The 21558-nt window shown below is 36.6% G+C and overlaps 1 protein-coding gene across 13 annotated transcripts in view; it reads right to left on the bottom strand.

Moving 5' to 3' along the window:
• The window catches only part of MARK1 (microtubule affinity regulating kinase 1), a 138002-nt gene that overhangs the window by 53167 nt on the left and 63277 nt on the right, over positions 1 to 21558 (bottom strand). For 8 of the 13 annotated variants that reach the window (XM_055235357.2, XM_055235359.2, XM_055235358.2 and 5 more), the window contains exons 4-6: positions 13273 to 13321; positions 11772 to 11837; positions 7508 to 7578 (exon numbers count right to left, since the gene is read on the bottom strand). In XM_055235357.2, coding sequence (XP_055091332.1) covers positions 7508 to 7578; positions 11772 to 11837; positions 13273 to 13321 — 186 coding nt within the window. Of the gene's footprint in view, positions 1 to 7507; positions 7579 to 11771; positions 11838 to 13272; positions 13350 to 17613; positions 17753 to 21558 lie in introns of all 13 variants that reach the window. The other 5 variants (XM_063613947.1, XM_063613946.1, XM_063613941.1 and 2 more) reach the window with 3 other exon arrangements.

The raw sequence follows: 21558 nt of genomic DNA, 5'->3' as shown, positions 1-21558 counted from the left end.
AAGATGGCTGAACAGGAAGACCTCCGGTCTGCCGCTCCCAGCATGATCGATGCAGAAGACAGGTGATTTCTGCAATTCCAACTGAGGTACCTGGTTCATCTCACTGAGACTGGCTGGACAGTGGGTGCAGCCCATGGAGGGCGAGCTGAAGCAGGGCAGGGAAGCACAAGGGGTTGAGGTTCTTTCCCTTTCCTAGCCAAGGGAAGCCGTGACAGACTACCTGGAAAAACGGGACACTCCCTGCCCAAATACTGCGCTTTTCCCACGGTCTTAGCAACCAGCAGACAAGGTGATTCTCTCCTGTGCCTGGCTTGATGGGTCCTACACCCACAGAGCCTTGCTCACTGCTAGTGCAGCAGTCTGAGATTGATCTGCGAGGCGGCGGCCTGGCTGGGGAGGGGAATTTGCCAATGCTGAGGCTTGAGTAGGTAAACAAAGCAGCCAGGAAGCTTGAACTGGGTGGAGCCCACCGCAGTTCAACAAGGCCTATTGCCTCTAGACTCCATCTCTGTGGGCAGGACATGGCTGAACAAAAGGCAGCAGGCAACTTCTGCAGACTTAAACGTCCCTGTCTCACAGCTCTAAAGAGAGCAGTGGTTCTCCCAGCACAGCATTTGAGCTCCGAGAATGGAAAGACTGCCTCCTCAAGTGGGTCCCTGACCCCCATGTAGCCTAACTGGGAGACACCTCCCAGTAGGGGCTGACAGACACCTCATATAGGTGGCTGGCTCTCTGGGACGAAGCTTCCAGAGGAAGGATCAGGCAGCAATATTCTCTGTTCTGCAATATTTGCTGTTCTGCAGCCTCCGCTGGTGATACCCAGGCAAACAGGGTCTGGAGTGGAACTCCAGCAAACTCCAACAGACCTGCAGCTGAGGAACCTGACTGTTAGAAGGAAAACTAACAAACAGAAAGGAATAGCATCAACATCAACCAAAAGGTCATCTATATAAAAACTCCATCTGTAGGTCACCAACATCAAAGACCAAAGGTAGATAAAACCACAAAGATGGGGAGAAACCAGAGCAGAAAAGCTGAAAATTCTAAAAATCAGAAGGCCTCTTTCCTCCAAAGGATCACAGCTCCTCGCCAGCAACAGAACAAAACTGGATGCAGAATGACTTTGACAAGTTGACAGAAGTAGGCTTCAGAAGGTCTGTAATAACAAACTTCTCCAAACTAAAGGAGGATGCTCGAACCCATCGCAAGGAAGCTAAAAACCTTGAAAAAAGATTAGACGAATGGCTAACTAGAATAAACAGTGTAGAGAAGACCTTAAATGACCTGATGGAGCTGAAAACCATGGTGCAAGAACTTCGTGATGCATGCACAAGCTTCAATAGCCTATTTGATCAAGTGGAAGAAAGGCTATCAGTGACTGAAGATCAAATTAATGAAATAAAGCGAGAAGATAAGGTTAGAGAAAAAAGAGTAAAAAGAAATGAACAAAGCCTCCAAGAAATATGGGACTGTGTGAAAACACTAAATCTACATTTCACTGGTGTACCTGAAAGTTACGGGGAGAAAGGAACCAAGTTGGAAAACACTCTTTAGGACACTATCCAGGAGAACTTCCCCAACCTAGCAAGGCAGGCCAACATTCAAATTCAGGAAATACAGAGAACACCCAAAGATACTACTTGAGAAGAACAACCCCAAGACACATAATTGTCAGATTCACCAAGGTTGAAATGAAGGAAAAAGTGTTAAGGGCAGCCAGAGAGAAAGGTTGAGTTACCTACAAAGGGAAGCCCATCAGACTAACAACGGATTTCTTGGCATAAACCCTACAAGCTAGAAGAAAGTGGGGGCCAATATTCAACATTCTTAAAGAATTTTCAACCCAGAATTTCATATCCAGCCAAACTAAGCTTCATAAGTGAAGGAGAAATAAAATCCTTTAGAGACAAGCAAATGCTGAGAGATTTTGTCACCACCAGGCCTGCCTTACAATAGCTCCTGAAGGAAGCACTAAACATGGAAAGAAACAACTGGTACCAGCCACTACAAAAACATGCCAAATTGTAAAGACCATCGATGCTATGAAGAAACTGCATCAATTATTGGGCAAAATAACCAGCGAACATTGTAATGACAGGGTCAAATTCACACAAAACAATATTAACCTTAAATGTATATGGGCTAAATGCCCCAATTAAAAGACACAGAGTGGCAAATTGGATAAAGAGTCAAGACCCATCAGTGTGCTGTATTCACGAGACCCATCTCATGTGCAGAGACACACATAGGCTCAAAATAAAGGGATGGAGGAAGATCTACCAAGCAAATGGAAAGCAAAAAAAAGCAGGGGTTGCAATCCTAGTCTCTGATAAAACAAACATTAAACTGACAAAGATCAAAAGAGACAAAGAAGGCCATTACATAATGGTAAAGGGATCAATTCAACAAGAAGAGCTAACTATCCTAAATATATAGGCACCCAATACAGGAGCACCCAGATTCATAAAGCAAGTCCTTACAGACCTACAAAGAGACTTAAGACTCCCACACAATAATAATGTGAGACTTTAACACCCCACTGTCAACATTAGACAGATCAATGAGACAGAAGGTTAACAAGGATATCCAGGACTTGAACTCAGCTCTGCATCAAGCAGACCTAACAGACATCTACAGAACTCTCCACCCCAAATCAACAGAATATACATTCTTCTCAGCACCACTTCGCACTTATTCCAAAATCGTCCACATAGTTGGAAGTAAAGCACTCCTCAGCAAATGTAAAAGAACAGAAATCACAACAAACTATCTGTCAGACCACCGTGCAATCAAATTAGAACTCAGGATTAAGAAACTCACTCAAAACCGAACAACTACATGGAAACTGAACAACCTGCTCCTGAATGACTACTAGGTAAATAACAAAATGAAGGTAGAAATAAAGATGTTCTTTGAAACCAATGAGAACAAAGACACAACATACCAGAATCTCTGGGACACATTTAAAGCAGTGTGTAGAGGGAAATGTGTAGGACTAAATGCCCACAAGAGAAAGCATGAAAGATCTAAAATTGACACCCTAATCTCACAATTAAAAGAACTAGAGAAGCAAGAGCAAACGCTTTCAAAAGCTAGCAGAAGGCAAGAAATAACTAAGATCAGAGCAGAATTGAAGGAGACTGAGACACAAAAAACCCTTCAAAAAAAATCAATGAATCCAGGAGCTGGCTTTTTGAAAAGATCAACAAAATTGATAGACCACTAGCAAGACTAATAAAGAAGAAAAGAGAGAAGAATCAAATAGATGCCATAAAAAATGATAAAGGGGATATCACCATCAATCCCACAGAAATGCAAACTACCAACAGAGAATACTATAAACACCTCTATGCAAATAAACTAGAAAATCTAGAAGAAATGGATAAATTCCTGGACACATACACTCTTCCAAGACTAAACCAGGAAGAAGTTGAATCTCTGAATAGACCAATAACAGGCTCTGAAATTGAGGCAATAATTAATAGCCTACCAACCAAAAAAAGACCAGGACCAGACGGATTAACAGTCAAATTCTACCAGAGGTACAACGAGGAGCTGGTACCGTTCCTTCTGAAACTATTCCAATCAACAGAAAAAGAAGGCATCCTCCCTAACTCATTTTATGAGACCAGCATCATCCTGATACCAAAGCCCGGCAGAGACACAACAAACAAAGAGAATTTTAAACCAACATCCTTGACGAACATCAATGCAAAAATCCTCAATAAAATACTGGCAAACCAAATCCAGCAGCACATCAAAAAGCTTATCGACCATGATGAAGTCAGCTTCATCTCTGGGATGCAAGGCCGGTTCGATATACGCAAATCAATAAACGTAATCCATCACATAAACAACCAACAATGAAAACCATGATTATCTCAATAGATGCAGAAAAGGCCTTCGACAAAATTCAACAGCCGTTCATGCTAAAAACTCTCAATAAACTAGGTATTGATGGAACGTATCTCAAAATAATAAGAGTTATTTACGACAAACCCACAGCCAATATCATACTGAATGGGCAAAAACTGGAAGCATTCCGTGAATGGGCAAAAACTGGAAGCATTCCCTTTGAAAACCAGCACAAGTCAGGGATGCCCTCTCTCACCACTCTTATTCAACATAGTGTTGGAAGTTCTGGCCAGGGCAATCAGGCAAGAGAAAGAAATAAAGGGTATTCAATTAGGAAATGAGGAAGTCAAGTTGTTCCTGTTTGCAGATAACATGATTGTATATTTAGAAAACCCCATCGTCTCAGCCCAAAATCTCCTTAAGCTGATAAGCAACTTCAGCAAAGTCTGAGGATACAAAATATGTGCAAAAAATCACAAGCATTCCTATACACCAGTAACAGACAGACAGCCAAATCATGAATGAAATCCCATTAGCAATTGCTACAAAGAGAATAAAATACCTAGGAATCCAACTTACAAGGGACGTGAAGGACCTCTTCAAGAAGAACTACAAACCACTGCTCAACAAAATAAAAGAGGGCACAAACAAATGGAAGAATATTCCATGCTCACGGATAGGAAGAATCAATATCGTGAAAATGGCTATACGTACCCAAGGTAATTTATAGATTCAATGCTATCCCCATCAAGCTACCAATGACTTTCTTCACAGAATTGGAAAAAACTACTTTAAAATTCATATGGAACCAAAAAAGAGCCTGCATTGTGAAGACAATCCTAAGCAAAAAGAACAAAGCTGGAGGCATCATGCTACCTGACTTCAGACTATACTACAAGGCTACAGTAACTGAAAGAGCATAGTATTGGTACCAAAACAGACATACAGACCAATGGAACAGAACAGAGGCCTCAGAAATAATGCCACACATCCACAACCATCTGATCTTTGACAAACCTGACAAAAACAAGAAATGGGGAAATGATTTCCTATTTAATAAACGGTGCTGGGAAAACTGGCTAGCCATATGTAGAAAGCTGAACTGGATCCCTTCCTTACACCTTATACAAAAATTGAAGATGGATTAAAGACTTAAATGTTAGACCTAAAACCATAAAAGCCCTAGAAGAAAATCTAGGCAATACCATTCAGGACATAGGCATGGGCAAGGACTTTATGACTAAAACACCAAAAGCAATGGCAACAAAAGCCAAAATAGACAAATTAGGATCTAAGTAAACTAAAAAGCTTCTGCATGGCAAAAGAAACTACCATCAGAGTGAACAGGCAACCTACAGAATGGGAGGAAAGTTTTGCAATCTACCCATCTGACAAAGGGCTAATATCCAGAATCTACAAAGAGCTCAAAGAAATTTACAAGAAAAAAACAAACAACCCCATCGAAAAGTGGGCAAAGGATATGAACAGACACTTCTCAAAACAAGGCATCTATGCAGCCAACAGACACGTGAAAAAGTGCTCATCATCACTGGTCATCAGAGAAATGCAAATCAAAACCACAATGAGATATCATCTCATGCCAGTTAGAATGGTTAGAATGGCAATCATTAAAAAGGCAGGAAACAACAGATGCTGGAGAGGATGTGGAAAAATAGGAACACTTTTACACTGTGGGTGGGAGTGTAAATTCGTTCAAACATTGTGGAAGACAATGTGGTGATTCCTCAAGGATCTAGAACTAGAACTACTATTTGACTCAGCAATCCCATTACTGGGTATATACCCAAAGGATTATAAATCATGCTACATAAAGACACATGCACACATATGTTTATTGTGGCACTATTCACAACAGCAAAGACTTGGAACTAACCCAAATGTCCATCAATGATAGACTGGATTAAGAAAATATGGCACATATACACCATGGAATACTATGCAGCCATAAAAAAGGATGAGTTCCTGTCCTTTGCAGGGACATGGATGAAGCTGGAAACCATCATTCTCAGCAAACTATCACAAGGACAGAAAACCAAACACCACATGTTCTCACTCATAGGTGGGAATTGAACAATGAGATCACTTGGACACAGGCGGCGGGAGATCACTAGGACACAGGCCAGGGAACATCAGTGGGGGTCTGGGGGAGGGATAGCATTAGAGAAATACCTAATGTAAATGATGAGTTGATGGGTGCAGCAAACCAATATGGCACACGTATACCTATGTATCAAATCTGCATGTTGTGCACATGTACCCTGAAACTTAAAGTATAATTAAAAAAAGGAAGAAAAATAAAATAAATAAAAATTTTAAAAAATGATGTGTGTAATACTTTATTTAAGGGTAAGCTTGAACTTCCATCCCAGGATAGAAAATAATTTAACAGTAGGTGGTTGAATGCCATTCAGTTTCTTAATGTTGTTTTCCTTATTACCAGTTGTCTTTATATTCAGCTATTTTAATACGAATATTTCTAGGAATCTATCCCAAATAAAAGTGCTATGCATATCTTTGGTATAAAGCATTTCACAAATTGTGTTCCAAAAAGCAATAATTCTGTGAAATATTAATAACAGAGGTTTCACAAAACAAACACATTTCATTGTCAATTTGGAGAATGCCATGTTACAACAAGTTAAACAGGCTTTTTCCTCCCCTCCCTTTCAGGACTTCTCTATTTGTTTAACATGTTAACACATACGTATATATCTTAGAGAAAGATCTTATATCAGTATTTGGTCTTTTCCCAACATACTGATTACAGAACCTCTTTAATTGTAGAATTAGTGTCCGTGCAGGCAGAAGAGGTAATGAGCCATTTTTAAAATTCTAAATTTGATAAAAGTTTAGGATATAGTAAATTATCCACTTAAACTTTAGTAAATTTTATAAACAATTTACAATTCACTAATTTGCTATTTCTATGGTAACTTATATGTATGCTTACAATTTACAATTCACTAATTTGCTATTTATATGGTAACTTGTATGTATGCTTATTTCAATCACTTCAGTTCTAAAAATTAAAAACAAAATTCTAGATAAATTTATTTTTTCTTATGTTATCATTTCTGTAATAAGTCATATTCAAGTTGAACTGGAAATATGAGTATCTTACCATATTCCTCTGCCACAATTTGGAGTTTCTTGCCTACTTGGTTAAATAAAATTGACCATATTCTTTAAATCTACAAAAATGAGTTTAAACACCAAAACATCTTTGATTAAAAGAATATAATACAATAATCTCTTTAAACAGTACACATATATGCTGTATATATAAAGCCAGTAATAATTTATAATAATTACTGGATAAAGACTTCAAAGGGTTAACTATTTTTTTCTATCTCAGTCTAGTCTATGTTTCCAGGACTCTCAGAGAGTTAATAAGGTGAGTCTAATCTATAAATATTTACTCTTTACGACAATCTAAAAATAACCATCTGCAACAATTTAAATTTAAATTCAGAAAGGTTTATTTTTTAGGAGTTTTCCATCCTTAAAAATATAAGAAAGCAGGAATTCTTCTTTTTAAAATACCATGTGCTGTGAAGTCCAGTTTGTAATACTGTCCATTGTACATCGCTACAAATATCAGCAAAACAAAGTTGAAAACTACTTTCCATACCTGCCTAAATTTTGCACGGGCCTCTTTCTCTTTCATTCTTCCATGGGCAACTAAGTAATCAAATACTTCACCTGAATCAGAAAGGTAAAGCAGGTAGTAAAATATACATAGATTTTTGGTTAACAATATATGCAATGTCAAGTTTTTTCCTTGTTTATAAAGAAACTTTTGGCCCACAATTTTCTGCTAGTTTATGTAAGTTACAAACTAACACATGAATAGAAAAAAGGAAAAAATTACACATAAAATTGAGTATCTGTAGCAGTTTGTGATTTAGCAAAACTCTTTAAAAAATAAGTCATAAAAACACAACCAAGAAAACTTGCTTTCTGCTTTCAAGTATTATGTAATAATACAGTCAACTCTTTATTATCCATTCTAGTAAAGGGAAGCCACAGCCTGGGCAATCAAAAATTACATTTGGCTTTATATTTGGGGCCTACATTTCAAACAAAATGATGAAGTGTGTTTTGTTGGATTGCTCTTTTAAATTCTCCCTGTCATGTAGTCTGGATAAAATTCCATCTCACTACTTCCATCCACATTGATTTATTTCTTTCCTTTCCTATACTCTGTGTTTATTTTCACTTTACTCATTTCATACATTTTAGTAGTTAGCCACAAATTATACAGAATTAAATCATTTGTGTATCTCTATTACCCCAGATGAACTGTAAATTACTTGAAAATCATCATAATATCTGTACTTAATTTGCATCTTCATCTTCATGGCAGAACACAAAGTGGATAGATAAATGTTTGGTGAAATAATTTAAAAATAACTAGAAGCTGTATAAATTTTCTACTGGATCCATTACTTTACATGTCTGTAAGTTTTTCTCCTTTTTCTCTAGTTAGGAATAGCTTAAAACTAAATTAAACTTGAGTTACAATTTTAAAAATAAAATATTATCTTAGTATAAGGATTAAATTTATTTTTGTGTCCTTATAATTTGTACCAGATAGATATACATGTATATTAAAAACTCACAAAATGGCTTAAAGTGTTCTTGTAAAGTATAGCAAAGTGGTAAAAACAAAAAAACTCAGACTTTAGAATCAGACCAATTTTGGTATGAATTTTGTTTTAGCCCTAAGTACTACTGAAAGACATTATTAGGAAGATTTCTTAACTTCATTAAGACTCAGTTTCTACCTACTGCCTACTCACATGGTTGTCGTTGAGAATTAAATGAAATAATGTATGTGCTTAGCACAGCAACTGGCATATAGTAAGCACTCAATAAATGGCATTTTTGTACCTAGGTATACAGATACATTACATATATATGCAATATCAATCCTAGGATATAAATAAAATATTAAAAATCAAATATGCAGTGAATGTATGTCACATGAAACTAATACATCTACAATGTTAGACAGCATATTATATAATATTAAGCATACTTAAGTGATTAAAAGGGGTGATGAGAACAGAGAAATGAATGGATGCTCTAATTGACTCATCATAGTAGTTAATTCTAGATATGTGGTAATAGTTGTTAATTCTAGTTAACCCATCATAGCAGTTAATTCTAGATATGCAAGTTTAGGCTAGGAAAGATACATACAAGAGTTCGAAAAATTTGGATCTACTCTTAAGTACTGCCTAGAATACACTTACCCCAGGTATTTACATGACATAGTCCTGTACTTATCATATATTGTTTGTGTATGATTTACTTCCCCAACTAGAATGTAAGTGTCTTGAGGGCAGGGACTTTGTCTTTGCTCACTCATGTATTCCCAGCACCTAGAACATTACCTGATACATGGTAAGCATTTTATAAATGTTGTTTGAATGAACAAAAGAAAGAATAAACACATCATTCCACAGTAGTCCTGAAATCTACTTTTAATAGGCTCCTTTGGATTAAACATGGTTCAAAATAAAAAAAAAATTTCTTTGATTTTCTAATCACTGAAAATTTTCACTCCATTAGTGAACCAGAATCAACTCTTGGCAAAGAGGCAGTCTAACTTAATTCTTATTCACATTACCTTTCTAGTGTACATGTCAGATTTGATCCTAAACCCACTAGAAATTTCAGAGGAAAAATATTCAGTGTTTTATTTTCCAGAGTCACCTTGCCGTTTATGGATTAAAAAGGCAAGAAAATGATTCTAGATTTACTGGCACAGAACCATGATGGTTTTTGTTACAGAATCACTAACTTGCAAAACTCAAAGAAAACCTATCGCAGGAATCGGAATTTAATGAGACCGGCTGGTGTGGTCTGAATTCCTGTACCTATTTCTCTACACTACTCCCCACTGTGCCTCCCAAATATGCTACTGAAGGAGAGCAGTGAAGGCCTTATATACTCTTACTATAGCCATTACTCCCCTTCATTAGCACCAATAGAGAGTTGACTGTACTTACCATTAACCATTAAGTCAGTACACATATTAATATTAACACAGCCTTGCAGTGGGCCTTTATAAAAAGAGAAGGGTGTCTACAGATTTTTGGCAGTCTATGATTTCCCAAATCAAAGTGGGTATAGCCCATTTCTCTAAATTTTATATCACTAAAAGGAAGAAAAGACTCTAACTAAACTAAAATTAATATTTGGTGTTCCCATGAGACACAGTATTATAGCAATCTAACTGAAGGACATAAAAATAGAGAAATAGTTCATTATGTGGTATTTGTAGATTCATTAGTTTTATTATAGATTCACATTTTATGGAAATTTACATGGCTGTTTTAATATAATTTTTAAAATCCTATCATAATAAACATTAATGATAGATTTTCAAGTTAAGTAAAAGAACCTACACTGAAATATTTTTTTCAGGTGATGAAAGCTTTGCAAAGAAAAAAAAAAAGGACTAAAATATTCAATCTGTATAAATAACTGCAAAAACAATTAAATATATTAACATCTATAGTAAAGTTTTTTAGAAATATGAGGCCAGGCGCGGTGGCTAATGCCTGTAATCCCAGCACTTTGGGAGGCCGAGGCGGGCAGATCACGAGGTCAGGAGATCGAGACCATCCTGGCTAACACAGTGAAAACCCATCTCTACTAAAAATACAAAAAGATTAGCCAGGCACAGCGGCAGGCACCTGTAGTCCCAGCTACTCGGGAGGCTGAGGCAGCAGAATGGAGTGAACCTGGGAGGCGGAGCTTGCAGTTAGCCGAGATCGCGCCACTGCACTCTCGCCTGGGCTACAGAGCAAGACTCCGTCTCAAAAAAAAAAAAAAAAAAAAAAAAGAAAAAAAAAGAAAAAGAAAAAAGATACGAGACAGTATAAATATAGTTTAGTTGCTACAGACTAGATAAATCGGTTTTATTCTAGTTCACATAAAATCTGAATCACCATAAAAATTATAAATTTCATTAGCTAAAAGAGCTCAATAGTAAGTTCAACACTAAGTTTTTCTATTGATTAGCAAAAAATCAATCAGCCAAATAGGTTCAGCTGCCTTCTTTCTTCTTCAGTTGCTTAAATCCTGAGCCCTTAAAACCTCCCTTTAAGTATTCTTTATTTTTACTTATTAAATGATTAATTCCATAAATTTTCAACCCATTTCTGAGAAAGTGAAGTCCTAAGTCTAAAAGAAAAGTGATTCTGAGCTGACACATTTCTCGTTTAAGGGAAAGCGCAGGAGATGAAGGTGATTTTCTATCACATATCAGTCTTTAAAAATCATTCCTATTTTTGACACCATGGTAGTTAAAACATATGTGATATTCTACTACAAATGCATCTTGCTATCTCTCTGTCAACTCAGTCCTCTAACATATAAAATGTACAGATCAATACTTGTTTAAATTGAAATACTTAATTCATTTTATGAATTATCTTGGACATTCATGTATATTGAGAATCTGTCATATGTGAACAATCAGTGAAATAAACACCTGACCTAGAACAAGCTTTTATTATAGATTTTATTAAATACATTCTGTACTTGAGATTCCCTGCTGATAGCCAAGAGTTTCTAATCATGATATGATATAGTAAAATTTAGATAACAGAATCAATACATTTATAAGATGAAAATACAAATTTAACGTTTCAAAAAATGTCCCTAAGTAAAATGTAAATAAGCCAAAAATTCCATTTATAATATAGGATCGAAAGGTCTTAAAGTAAACACTGAATTTTCCTTAAGATGTAATTTAAAGGCATTTAAATAAAACAATATATTAATTAACACTGAAGCCATAAATATCATAATGAACTCTTAGGTGTTAATATTTCTGTATGTCTCAGCAAAGAGAACTTTTCGATCACCCTCATTCTTACCCCCACTCGCGTATTCCATGACTAAATAGAGAGTCTTCTCTGTTTCAATAACTTCAAACAATTTTACTGAAAAAAAATTAGAGATATAACTCTATAACTGTTAGCACAGATTGAATATTCTTTAAGAAAATCTAAGGTAACATAAAATTAGTAGAAAATTTGACTATTTACTAAACATTATTAATCACAATTTGAAGTTCCAAAAGTCTCTCAAAGATTATTACTCCTATGACAGAAAACTACTTACCACAAAGTGATTTAGAACCAACTTCTTGAGTTGAAAAAGTTAAGTTTCTAGGATTAAAAGGCCATTACTTTTTCCTATTAGAATAAGGTAATAAAAGGAACTCTTAAAATCAGAAAAATAGAATTTAAACTGAAGTTTAAAAAGAGACTATGCTACATTACAGTGAGCCATCAAAAAATGCTAAATAATCTTTGGTACAGAAACAAAAGGATTTCTGTATTTCTGTGATATTATGAAAGTTTCTGGTTAGAAAAACTACCAAATTATCAAATTTATGTAGTTGAAATATTCACCAAAAATAAGCACTTTAACAACTATATACATATAAGATTTTTAAATGTGCAAAAGTGTTTTAAAAAACAGATTTTAAAAAGAATTTTACTTCTCACAATCAAATGATTTCATATAATAATATATCTAATCAATACATTATTTGTAAAGATGGGGAGAAATCAGAACTTACTGAAAAATTTCACTAAAATTGAAATCAACTTTTTATTTTCTTTAAAATGCAAAGTTATTTTGCCTGTAAACCTATGATCAAACCCAAGTGCATTGTATCAAAATATCTGAAAGCCATTTTTTAAAATAAATACCTAAATGACCTGCAATCTCTATTTAGAGACTTTTTTTTTTTTTTTTTTTGAGACAGGGTCTCACTCTGTTGCCTAGGCTGGAGTGCAGTGGTGCGATCTTGGCTCGCTGCAACCTCCACCTCCCAGGCTCAAGCAATCCTCCCACCTCATCCTCCTGAGTAGCTGGGCCTACAGCTGCGCACCATCACGCCTGGCTAATTTTTGTATTTTTTTTTTGTAGAGACAGGGTTTTGCCATGTTGCCCAGGGTGGTCTCAAACTCCTGAACTCGGGCAATCCACCTGCCTCAGCCTCCCAAAGTGCTGGGATTACAGGCATAAGCCACCACGCCCGGCCAGAAAGACATTTTTTTTTTTAATTTAGAAACATTTTATTAGGAAATTAAAAAAATTGTATGCATTAATTCTGAATGATATCAATTATTTTAGTGGAGAGCAGAAGATAGCGAGGTAGCAGAAAACAGCAATCTGTAGCCTCCAGTTAGCTTCTTTGTAATCTATTTTTACCCAAAGTATCACTTTCTGGGGTTATCACTCAGGTTATCACTTTTCTTCTGCTTAAATAAACTATCCTTCAACATTGTGTCTTTTCAAATACCCTCAAATTAAGGAAAATACTTCATTGCTAATTTTATATATATATATATATATATTTCATACCTATATTAGGATGATTCAGTATCTTCATTATTCGTACTTCTCGAAATAACTGTTAAAGAAAACAGGTAGATATATTTCTGTTAAAAAAAAAAAACAAGCAAGCACAGAGCCAATTAAAATATTTATTTGAAGAAATTAATCTGCTTACAAAATGCTACAGGATTCTGGCAATGAATTGAAACAAGATATTTTCTCAGTCCCAACTCTGTACAAACAAGTTATGCTAACTTAGACTGTGACATTAACTTCGCTGTGACTTGGTTTCTAAAAGAATTTTAAGTAGATGAACTCAAATGGTCTGTGTGTGTCTGTGGTGTGAATACACTATACACAATAAAATTTACAATTATTTAACCATTCCTTATGAAAAGCTACAGAAGAAAAACACTGAAAATGAAACTAAATGCTCCTTCATATGATTTTTACTCAGAAACCACCTTCCTTAGGGGTTTGACTCTTTAAAGTCATCTCTTCTGACTGATCAGACATTTTAATGAAAGATTCAGTAAGGTTTTTAGGTAGATTTGTAAAATAACATTAAAGAACAATAAAAATACATTTACTAATTTATATAAAAACAAAATGACAAGAAGCGACTTGAAACACAAATGTTAAAATTTCCCTCCTTTTCATTTTACTTTTTAAACAATATAGGGCACATTTTTCAAAACTATAACTTGGTATTATTTTCTCTATGTCTTTTAGTATGTGTTAGATTCCAAATAAAGCAATTTGTTCAAGAAAATAGGAGAACCAAAAATTGGTGATATTCTGAAAGTATATTACGACATACGCATTTTATCAGAATAAAATCTAAAGTTACTGCTTTCAGAGGTGACATTTCTGCAGGAAAGATACACAATAGTCAAAAGAACACAAAAAGATGCTGAACATTATTAATCATTATGGAAATATAAATCAAAGCCACAAAGAGGTACCACCTCACACCTATTAGGATGACTGCTATCAAAAAACAACCCCCAACTCTGCCCAGAAAATAGCAAATGTTGGCGGCGATGTGGAGAGACTGGAACAGTTCTGCAGTGTTGATGGGAATGACAAACGATAAAGCCTCCATGAAAAAAAATATATAGCAGTTCCTAAAGAAATTAAAAACAGAATTATCATATGATTTAGCAATTCTACTTCTGGGTATATGTCATATACCCAAAGAATGGAAAGCAGAGACTCAAGCAGATACTAGTACACCCATGTTCATAGTAGCATTATTCACAATAGCCCTGCAACCAGAGTCTATCAACAGATGAAGAGATAAACAAAATGTGGTCTATACAAACAATGGAATATTATTCAGCCTTAAAAAGGAAGGAAATTCTGACACATGATAGATACAACATGGATAAACCTTAAGAACATTATGTTAACTGAAATAAGCCAGTCACAAAAGGGCAAACACTGTATGATTATACTTATATAAGGTACCTAGCGTGGAGTCGTCAAATTCATAGAGATGTAAAGTAGAATGATGGTTGCCAGGGGCTGGAAGGATGGGGCACTGGGCAGGTTACTGTTTAATGAGTACAGAGTTTCTGTTTTAGAAGACGAAAAACATTCTGGAGATTGATGGTGATGTTTGAACAACAATGTAAATGCACCTTAATGCCACTGAATTGTATACTTAAAATGGTTAAAATGGTTAAGTTTTGTCAGGTATATTTTACCACAATTTAAGGAAAGAAATAAAATGTGCAAAAATGCATCAATAAATGTTCACCCCAATTAAAACAAAATGACTTAAGGCTTACCTCCTACAAAAAAGCTTGCTTTCCCTAGCTATTCTCAATAATTCCTACATAAACCTAGGGAGTCTGCATGTGTGCATATGTATATTCATATAAATAAATTTTTATAAAGTCCATGATACTTACAACTTTAATAATTAAAAATTACCTATCGGTAAATAAAATATAAAGGTAGATTCATTCATGTTCAAGACAAGTACTTTCTGTAACTGTGAAACACATTTTCATTTCAAATTTGGGACAAACAGCATGCGGGTTAACCTCTCAGCACACATGGTCTTCAGTACACTTGAGATCATCTCTTGCTCTGGCTCTGACAGCACATCTTCCTGACCATCCTCCTGCCTAAATGGCCCCTCTCAGTCTTCCACTAAATTTCTCCCCTTCTACTCAGCCTTTAAACACGGAGGTCCTCAGGGTTCAGCCCTTAGCCCCCTTTATCTTCTCACTCTACATGTTTCTCCTAATGATTTATCATGGCTACAAATATCATCGATTTGTTGCTGACTACTAAATTTAACTTTATCATCCCAACATTTATATCCAATCCATATATACCTACTCAATATTTTCACTTGGCTGTCTCACAGAAATTCAAACCCAATACTTGATTTCTCACACCAAATTTGATACTGGTTTTCCCCAGCTCCATATATCTGTCAAGCACGCTAATGACTGAAACTTTAGATCATCCTTAACAATACCATCTCTTAAAATTTCTACATCAGATGCATTACTAAGACATTTTTACTCACCTCCACAATTTATCTCAAATCCATCAACGTCCACCCATCCATATTGACACCATTGTCACACTGAATCTCACTGGTCTTGGTACAACCATTCTGACTCTCTTTTCTACCTTCCCATCCTCCAATCTGTTATCCATACATCTTTTCTATCCTCCCATCCTCCAATCCATTATCCACTACTTAACATCCACTGGTGGTTTCTCAATGCCATTAGAACAAAACCCCTAATCTTGAACACTGGCTACCAGACTCTGGAAAAAATCAAGATCCTATTTACCTCTCTAGCCTTATCTCATGACTCTCAAGTGCCTACTCTGAGCCTCGTCTGCTCTACCTTTGTGCTCCACAGTCTAATGGCCCCTTTGAGCTCCAAGTCACTGTAACTGATGATTTTGCTATTGCAGCCTTGGACAATGGGAGTCAGCCTTCACCCAGAAGCGTTCCTCAGAGTTTTGAACTCTTCACTTCCCAAACAGGGCTAACAGGTTTTAAAAAGCTATTAGCTATTAGCATGCTACTGACTGCTTGTCAAAACTGAGCATCTGACCCACAGAGGGACAGCTGCATTCATTGACCAAATTGCCTTACTCAGGTATGTGAACCAGGAAAAGTCAAACAAAGTAGCATCAGAAGTCATTCTATATACATATACATATATACATATACATATCTATGATACACAGACACATAATAGACTATTTTTATAGCAGTTTTAGGTTCACAGCAAAATTGAGCAGGAAGTACAAACAGTTTCCATATACTCCCTGTCCCCACATATGCAGAGCCTCCCCCACCATCAACATCCCAAACCAGAGAGGTACATTTGTTATAATCGATGGACCTACACATCATTATCACTGGAAGTTCACATTTACATTACCGTTCACTCTTGCTACTACTATACATTCTATGGGTTTAGACATGTACCCATCATTTCAGTATTACATAGACTAATACTAACACTGCTCTGAAAATCATGTGTTCCACCTATTCATCCCTCCCTTTTCCCTAACCTCTGGCAACCATTGATCTTTTTATTGTCACCAGTTTTGCCTTTTCCAGAATGTCATATACTTGAAATCATACAGCATGTAGCCTTTTCAGATTGGCTTTTACATAGTAATACGCATTTAAGGTTCCTCCAAGTTTTTTCATAGCTTGATAGCTCATTTCCCTTTAGTGCTAAATTATATTCTGCTGTCTGGATGTACCATTGGTTATTCATCCATTCACCTACTGAAGGACATCTTGGTTGCTTCCAAGTTATGACCATTATGACTAAAGCTGCTATAAACATCCATGTGCAAGTTTCTGTGTGAACGTAAGTTTTCAGCTTCCTTTGGTAAATACCAAGGAGTGCAACTGCTGGATCATATGGTAAGATATGTGTAGTTTTGTAAGAAACTGCCAAACTCTCTTCTAAAGTGGCTGTACCATTTGCATTTCCATCAGCAACAAATGAGAGCTCCTGTTGCTCCACAACCTTGCCAGCATTTGGTGCTGTGTTTCGGACTTTTGCTATTCTAATAGGTATGTAGCAGTATCTCATTATTGTTTTAATTATAATTTCTCTGATGACATATGATGTGGAGTATCTTTTCATATGCTTATTTGCCATCTGTATAATTTCTTTGATGAGGTGTCTATTCAGATCCTTCACCTATGTGTTAATCAAGTTGTTCATTTTCAAGCCTTTTCAAGCCAATTTTTGAGAAGCCTGCTCCAATCCTCAACAATACCAGATGCCTGTGGACAGCAGGAAATGTAGAATGTTCATTAAATATCTTGTTGATTCTAATTTGTCACATCAGAGAAAGGGTCCTTACCGTGGGCAGTCCTGGAGGTCCTGGGCAGAGGGAGCCAGAAGTCATATTCCCTCAATTCCTCCTCAGGGGTCTCAGGGAGGTGTGGGCCTTGGTCTGAGTGGCGTGCCCTCAGGTCAGCAGAGGAGAATGTGCCTGGAATCTGGGTGATTATCCAGAGTGAGGGCTGAGGGGGCCTCTCACTCTGACACAGAAAGGATGCCACCCCTGCCTGGGCCTACCCAGGACTGACAACAGAAATGGAGCTCCATGAGGTCCCTTGGTCTGAGCAGGTAGTCCCCTCAGAACATATTCAGGATTTTTACCTTGGCTTCTGACTCCACCTGAGCCTCCTCTCTGCCTACCTAACCCGCCCCAGACTCACCTCCCTGAGAATCCCAAAGAGAAACAAGGGGGCACCTCATCAGGTGACCACTGCCCAGAGACTCCCAGGCTGACAGTAGGGGTAGGGCTCTGTGGGTTAGATTTGCAGAGGATCTAGGCTTCTTATTTCAACCTACTTTTTTTCTTACTGTGGCACATGAGCAGATAAAATTCACATGTAACATGAGCAGACAAGATTCACATATACCTATAAAACCAAAATTCACAAATCTGATGATTCTAGGTTTTAATGTAACCAAGTCATTTTTTCCAGAAAGTCAAGTCAAATATGGTAGCTTATTACATGATGACTTTCATAAAATCATTTTATAAGCACTGAGTAGTAAAATCAGCCATTTAAACATTTAAAAGTCATTTTATAAGAAAAAATGCTTAAGTGTAACTGAGGTAATTTTAAAAATTGAACAGTATTTTTAAAAAATATTGTTTTCCTCAAGCCTCCGAGAACATATTATAAAGAATAAACACAAACAGTACTTATTTTGGTTTTCTTATAAGATATAGATTTTAAAGTTTATGAACTTGTTATTAATATAAGTAGCATTATGATGTTTCCTTTGTAATTTATTTGTATTATTGCTATTATATATCTCTAACAGAAAAGTACCTGGCATCAGTCTTGCTCTCCTACACTCATACATAATATCTAAATGAATTACCACTTCTACTTTCTTCATCTATTCTTGCTTTCTTGTTAAAATTTTATTTATTTGTTAAGCTGTAGGAAATGACTTAAAAAAATCACAACTCAGCACTTCAGTGTATCAGACATCTTTGTAACTGGCCTCTACTTAACTAACCTGCCAACCTTTGCTCTACATTCCCTCTGCAACACACAGTGAGTGACATCTGTGCACCCATAATGCTCTTGGCCAGTGGTGCTCCCTGCAGCCTTACACTCCAAGCAGTTGAGAATCATGCTTACCAGAGGTTATCTAGGTCCCAAACATGTTTGCCAGTTGCAGTTACTACTGGAAATAGTTTAATATATTAGTTTCCTATTGATGAGTAACAAAGTACCATACCCTAGCAGTTTACAACACACATTTGTCGCCTTGCAGTTTCTGTGGCTCAGTATTCCAAGACTGACTTAACTGGGTCCTCTGCTCAGGTCTCGTAAGGCTGCAATCAATGTGTTGTCCAGGATGGTTCTCATCTGGATACTTGACTAGGGAAGAATCTACTTCTGAGCTAACCCAGGTTACTGGCAGAATTCATTTCTTTTTAGGGGTTAGTACTGAGGACCCTGGCTTCTTGGTGGCTGTCAGCTAGGGGCCACCTTTACCTCTTAGAGACTGTCCATAGGTCCTTGCCAAGTGGACTTCTCCAACATGGCTATTTACTTTCTTAAGCCAGCAAATATATTCTCTAGAGCAAGTCTGCTAGCAAGACAGTCTAATATAATGTAATACAATCATGAGAGTGAAATTCCTTCACCTTTTCCCTACTGCATTGGTTAGAAGCAAGTCATAGGTCCTGTTCACAATCAAGGGGAAGGGATTATGCAAAAGTGTGAACACCAGAAGGCAAGAATCATGGGGGTTGCCTCAAAGTCTGTCCAATACAAATTTTACATAAACCAATGAAGTACATGTTTGTTGTTTGACAAAACAAACCAAATTGAATACTTTGGAAATACTAGATAAAAGTTGCTAGACTGCTGTCCAACTAGGTATGGGCAAGATAAATGCAAAAGATTGGAATAAAATCTAGGCTTCTGCTCTGATTGCTGCCCGAGTGTCATTCAATTCTCTCATTAATTAAAACAAAACAAAACTGGAAATAGTAGGAAGTGTATTATGAGCTTATGAGTGTGATCTGTACAAGGTAAATAAAGCAGAATGACAATTGGCAGAGCCAAACTCAAAATAAATAAATAAATAAAAAGCTTTGGCCCCACATGAAAAGATTCATCAATGCATATACATTTGTGTGTACAACTGAAGTGTTAAATGTTTATATAACTTTTAATAATTCCTCACTTTAACCTGCTTTTTTCAATTAACAGTTCCTTACTGCACTATGAAAGAGGGCTTTTACTTGTACTCTCTAATTGGCACAGGCATTTCCTGTGTACTAGGAAGTGTGGCCCATTAAGCTACAACAAGAATAAGCCATGCTGGTTTCCGGGTTCTAACTCCTCTTCTTTCTCTTGTCTTGACAAAGCACATCAAATTACAGAATACTGAAGACAACACTGTCATATGAATAATCTTGAATTTAGTTACTTTTTATGAAATTACTGGCAAATTTAGTAGTTTTCTCTTAGAATCGGCTGGGACATATCTCAAAACTAACAGAAACATACTGATGTTTCCTGGCAGCTCCATGTTTCAGAACAACTAATCTAAAGAAATAGACTGGCAGCAAATTCTTCAGGAATTCCTCCAAAAGTATTGGGGTGTTTTTTTGTTTATTTATTTCATAAGTTGGGCTTTTGACTGCAATTAGTTCATAAATTTAATCCCTGACTGGTACCTGGAATGTAGTTATTCCGTTCTACAAAGAACAGACATGAGCTAAGGGATAGGATTAAAATCATTTTGTGAAAACTGCGGCATCCATAACAAAAACAACACCTAAACAGAAGGTCACTCCACTTCCATCTGGAGAAGAAGCAAGAAAAAGAGGTGCAGACAGGGCCAAAGTTCTAATCAGAACTTTAACTGGAATTTTTAATTCCAATAAAACAACAGTACACAGCCATTGGATTCCTATATCTCAAAGATGTCTTGAGTATATTGTTTAATCCTTAGTTTCCTCTCCTTCAGCAGTTTTGGACAAGGAGAGAGAAAAAAAACATAAGCGATAACAATAAGATGTGTGTGGGTTTGGGTGTGTGTTGACTAAAAATGATAGACAGTGTCGAACAATGGTTGCTGTCAGAAGGAGCATTAGGATGTTTTACATGGTATATTGAGTAAGGGTAATGGAATACCAGATTCCTATCCCATCAAGCATCTCTCCTCCCAAAGAAACACTTGAATTGTCAGCTGGATTTGGATCCCTGTTATGAAATGAACTGTGTCCCCCCTAAATTCATATGTTGAATCCCTAATGCCCAGTGTGACTATACTTGGAGACAGGGAATTCAAGGAGCTAATGAAGGTTAAAGAAGGTCAGAAGGGTGGGGTTCCAATCCAACATGACCGGTGTCCTGAAAAGAGGGAGAAATGTCAGGGATGAAATGGTCATGTGCAGGCCAAGGAGAGAGACCTCAGGAGAAACCAAACCTGCCTACACATCTTCATCTTGAATTTCCAGACTCTAGAAAGGTGAAAAAATTTGATTAAGTCACCCAATCTGTGGTATTTTGTGATGGCCCGACTAGCAGACTAATATGATAACCCTCCAAATCTAGAGAATTTTGGCCAATTGAAAAGTACCACATGTCTTAAGCAAATGTCTAAGATATCTCTTCCTCTCCAAGACTCCCCTCAACCCCTGCCTAACTCTTTATTTTCCAGCTGGCTACGTAAAAGAAAGAGACTAAAGCTAATGGCAGAGTTTTCTGCATGAGCTGCATGAGGCAAAAGGAAGCAGGGAGAGGGAGAGGAAGAGCCA

This window comes from Symphalangus syndactylus, chromosome 19, assembly GCF_028878055.3.
Source record: "Symphalangus syndactylus isolate Jambi chromosome 19, NHGRI_mSymSyn1-v2.1_pri, whole genome shotgun sequence".
NCBI classification, from domain to species: Eukaryota; Metazoa; Chordata; class Mammalia; order Primates; family Hylobatidae; genus Symphalangus; species Symphalangus syndactylus.
The sequence above is the reverse complement of the archived record's forward strand: the minus strand, read 5'-3'. Positions and strand labels throughout refer to the sequence as shown.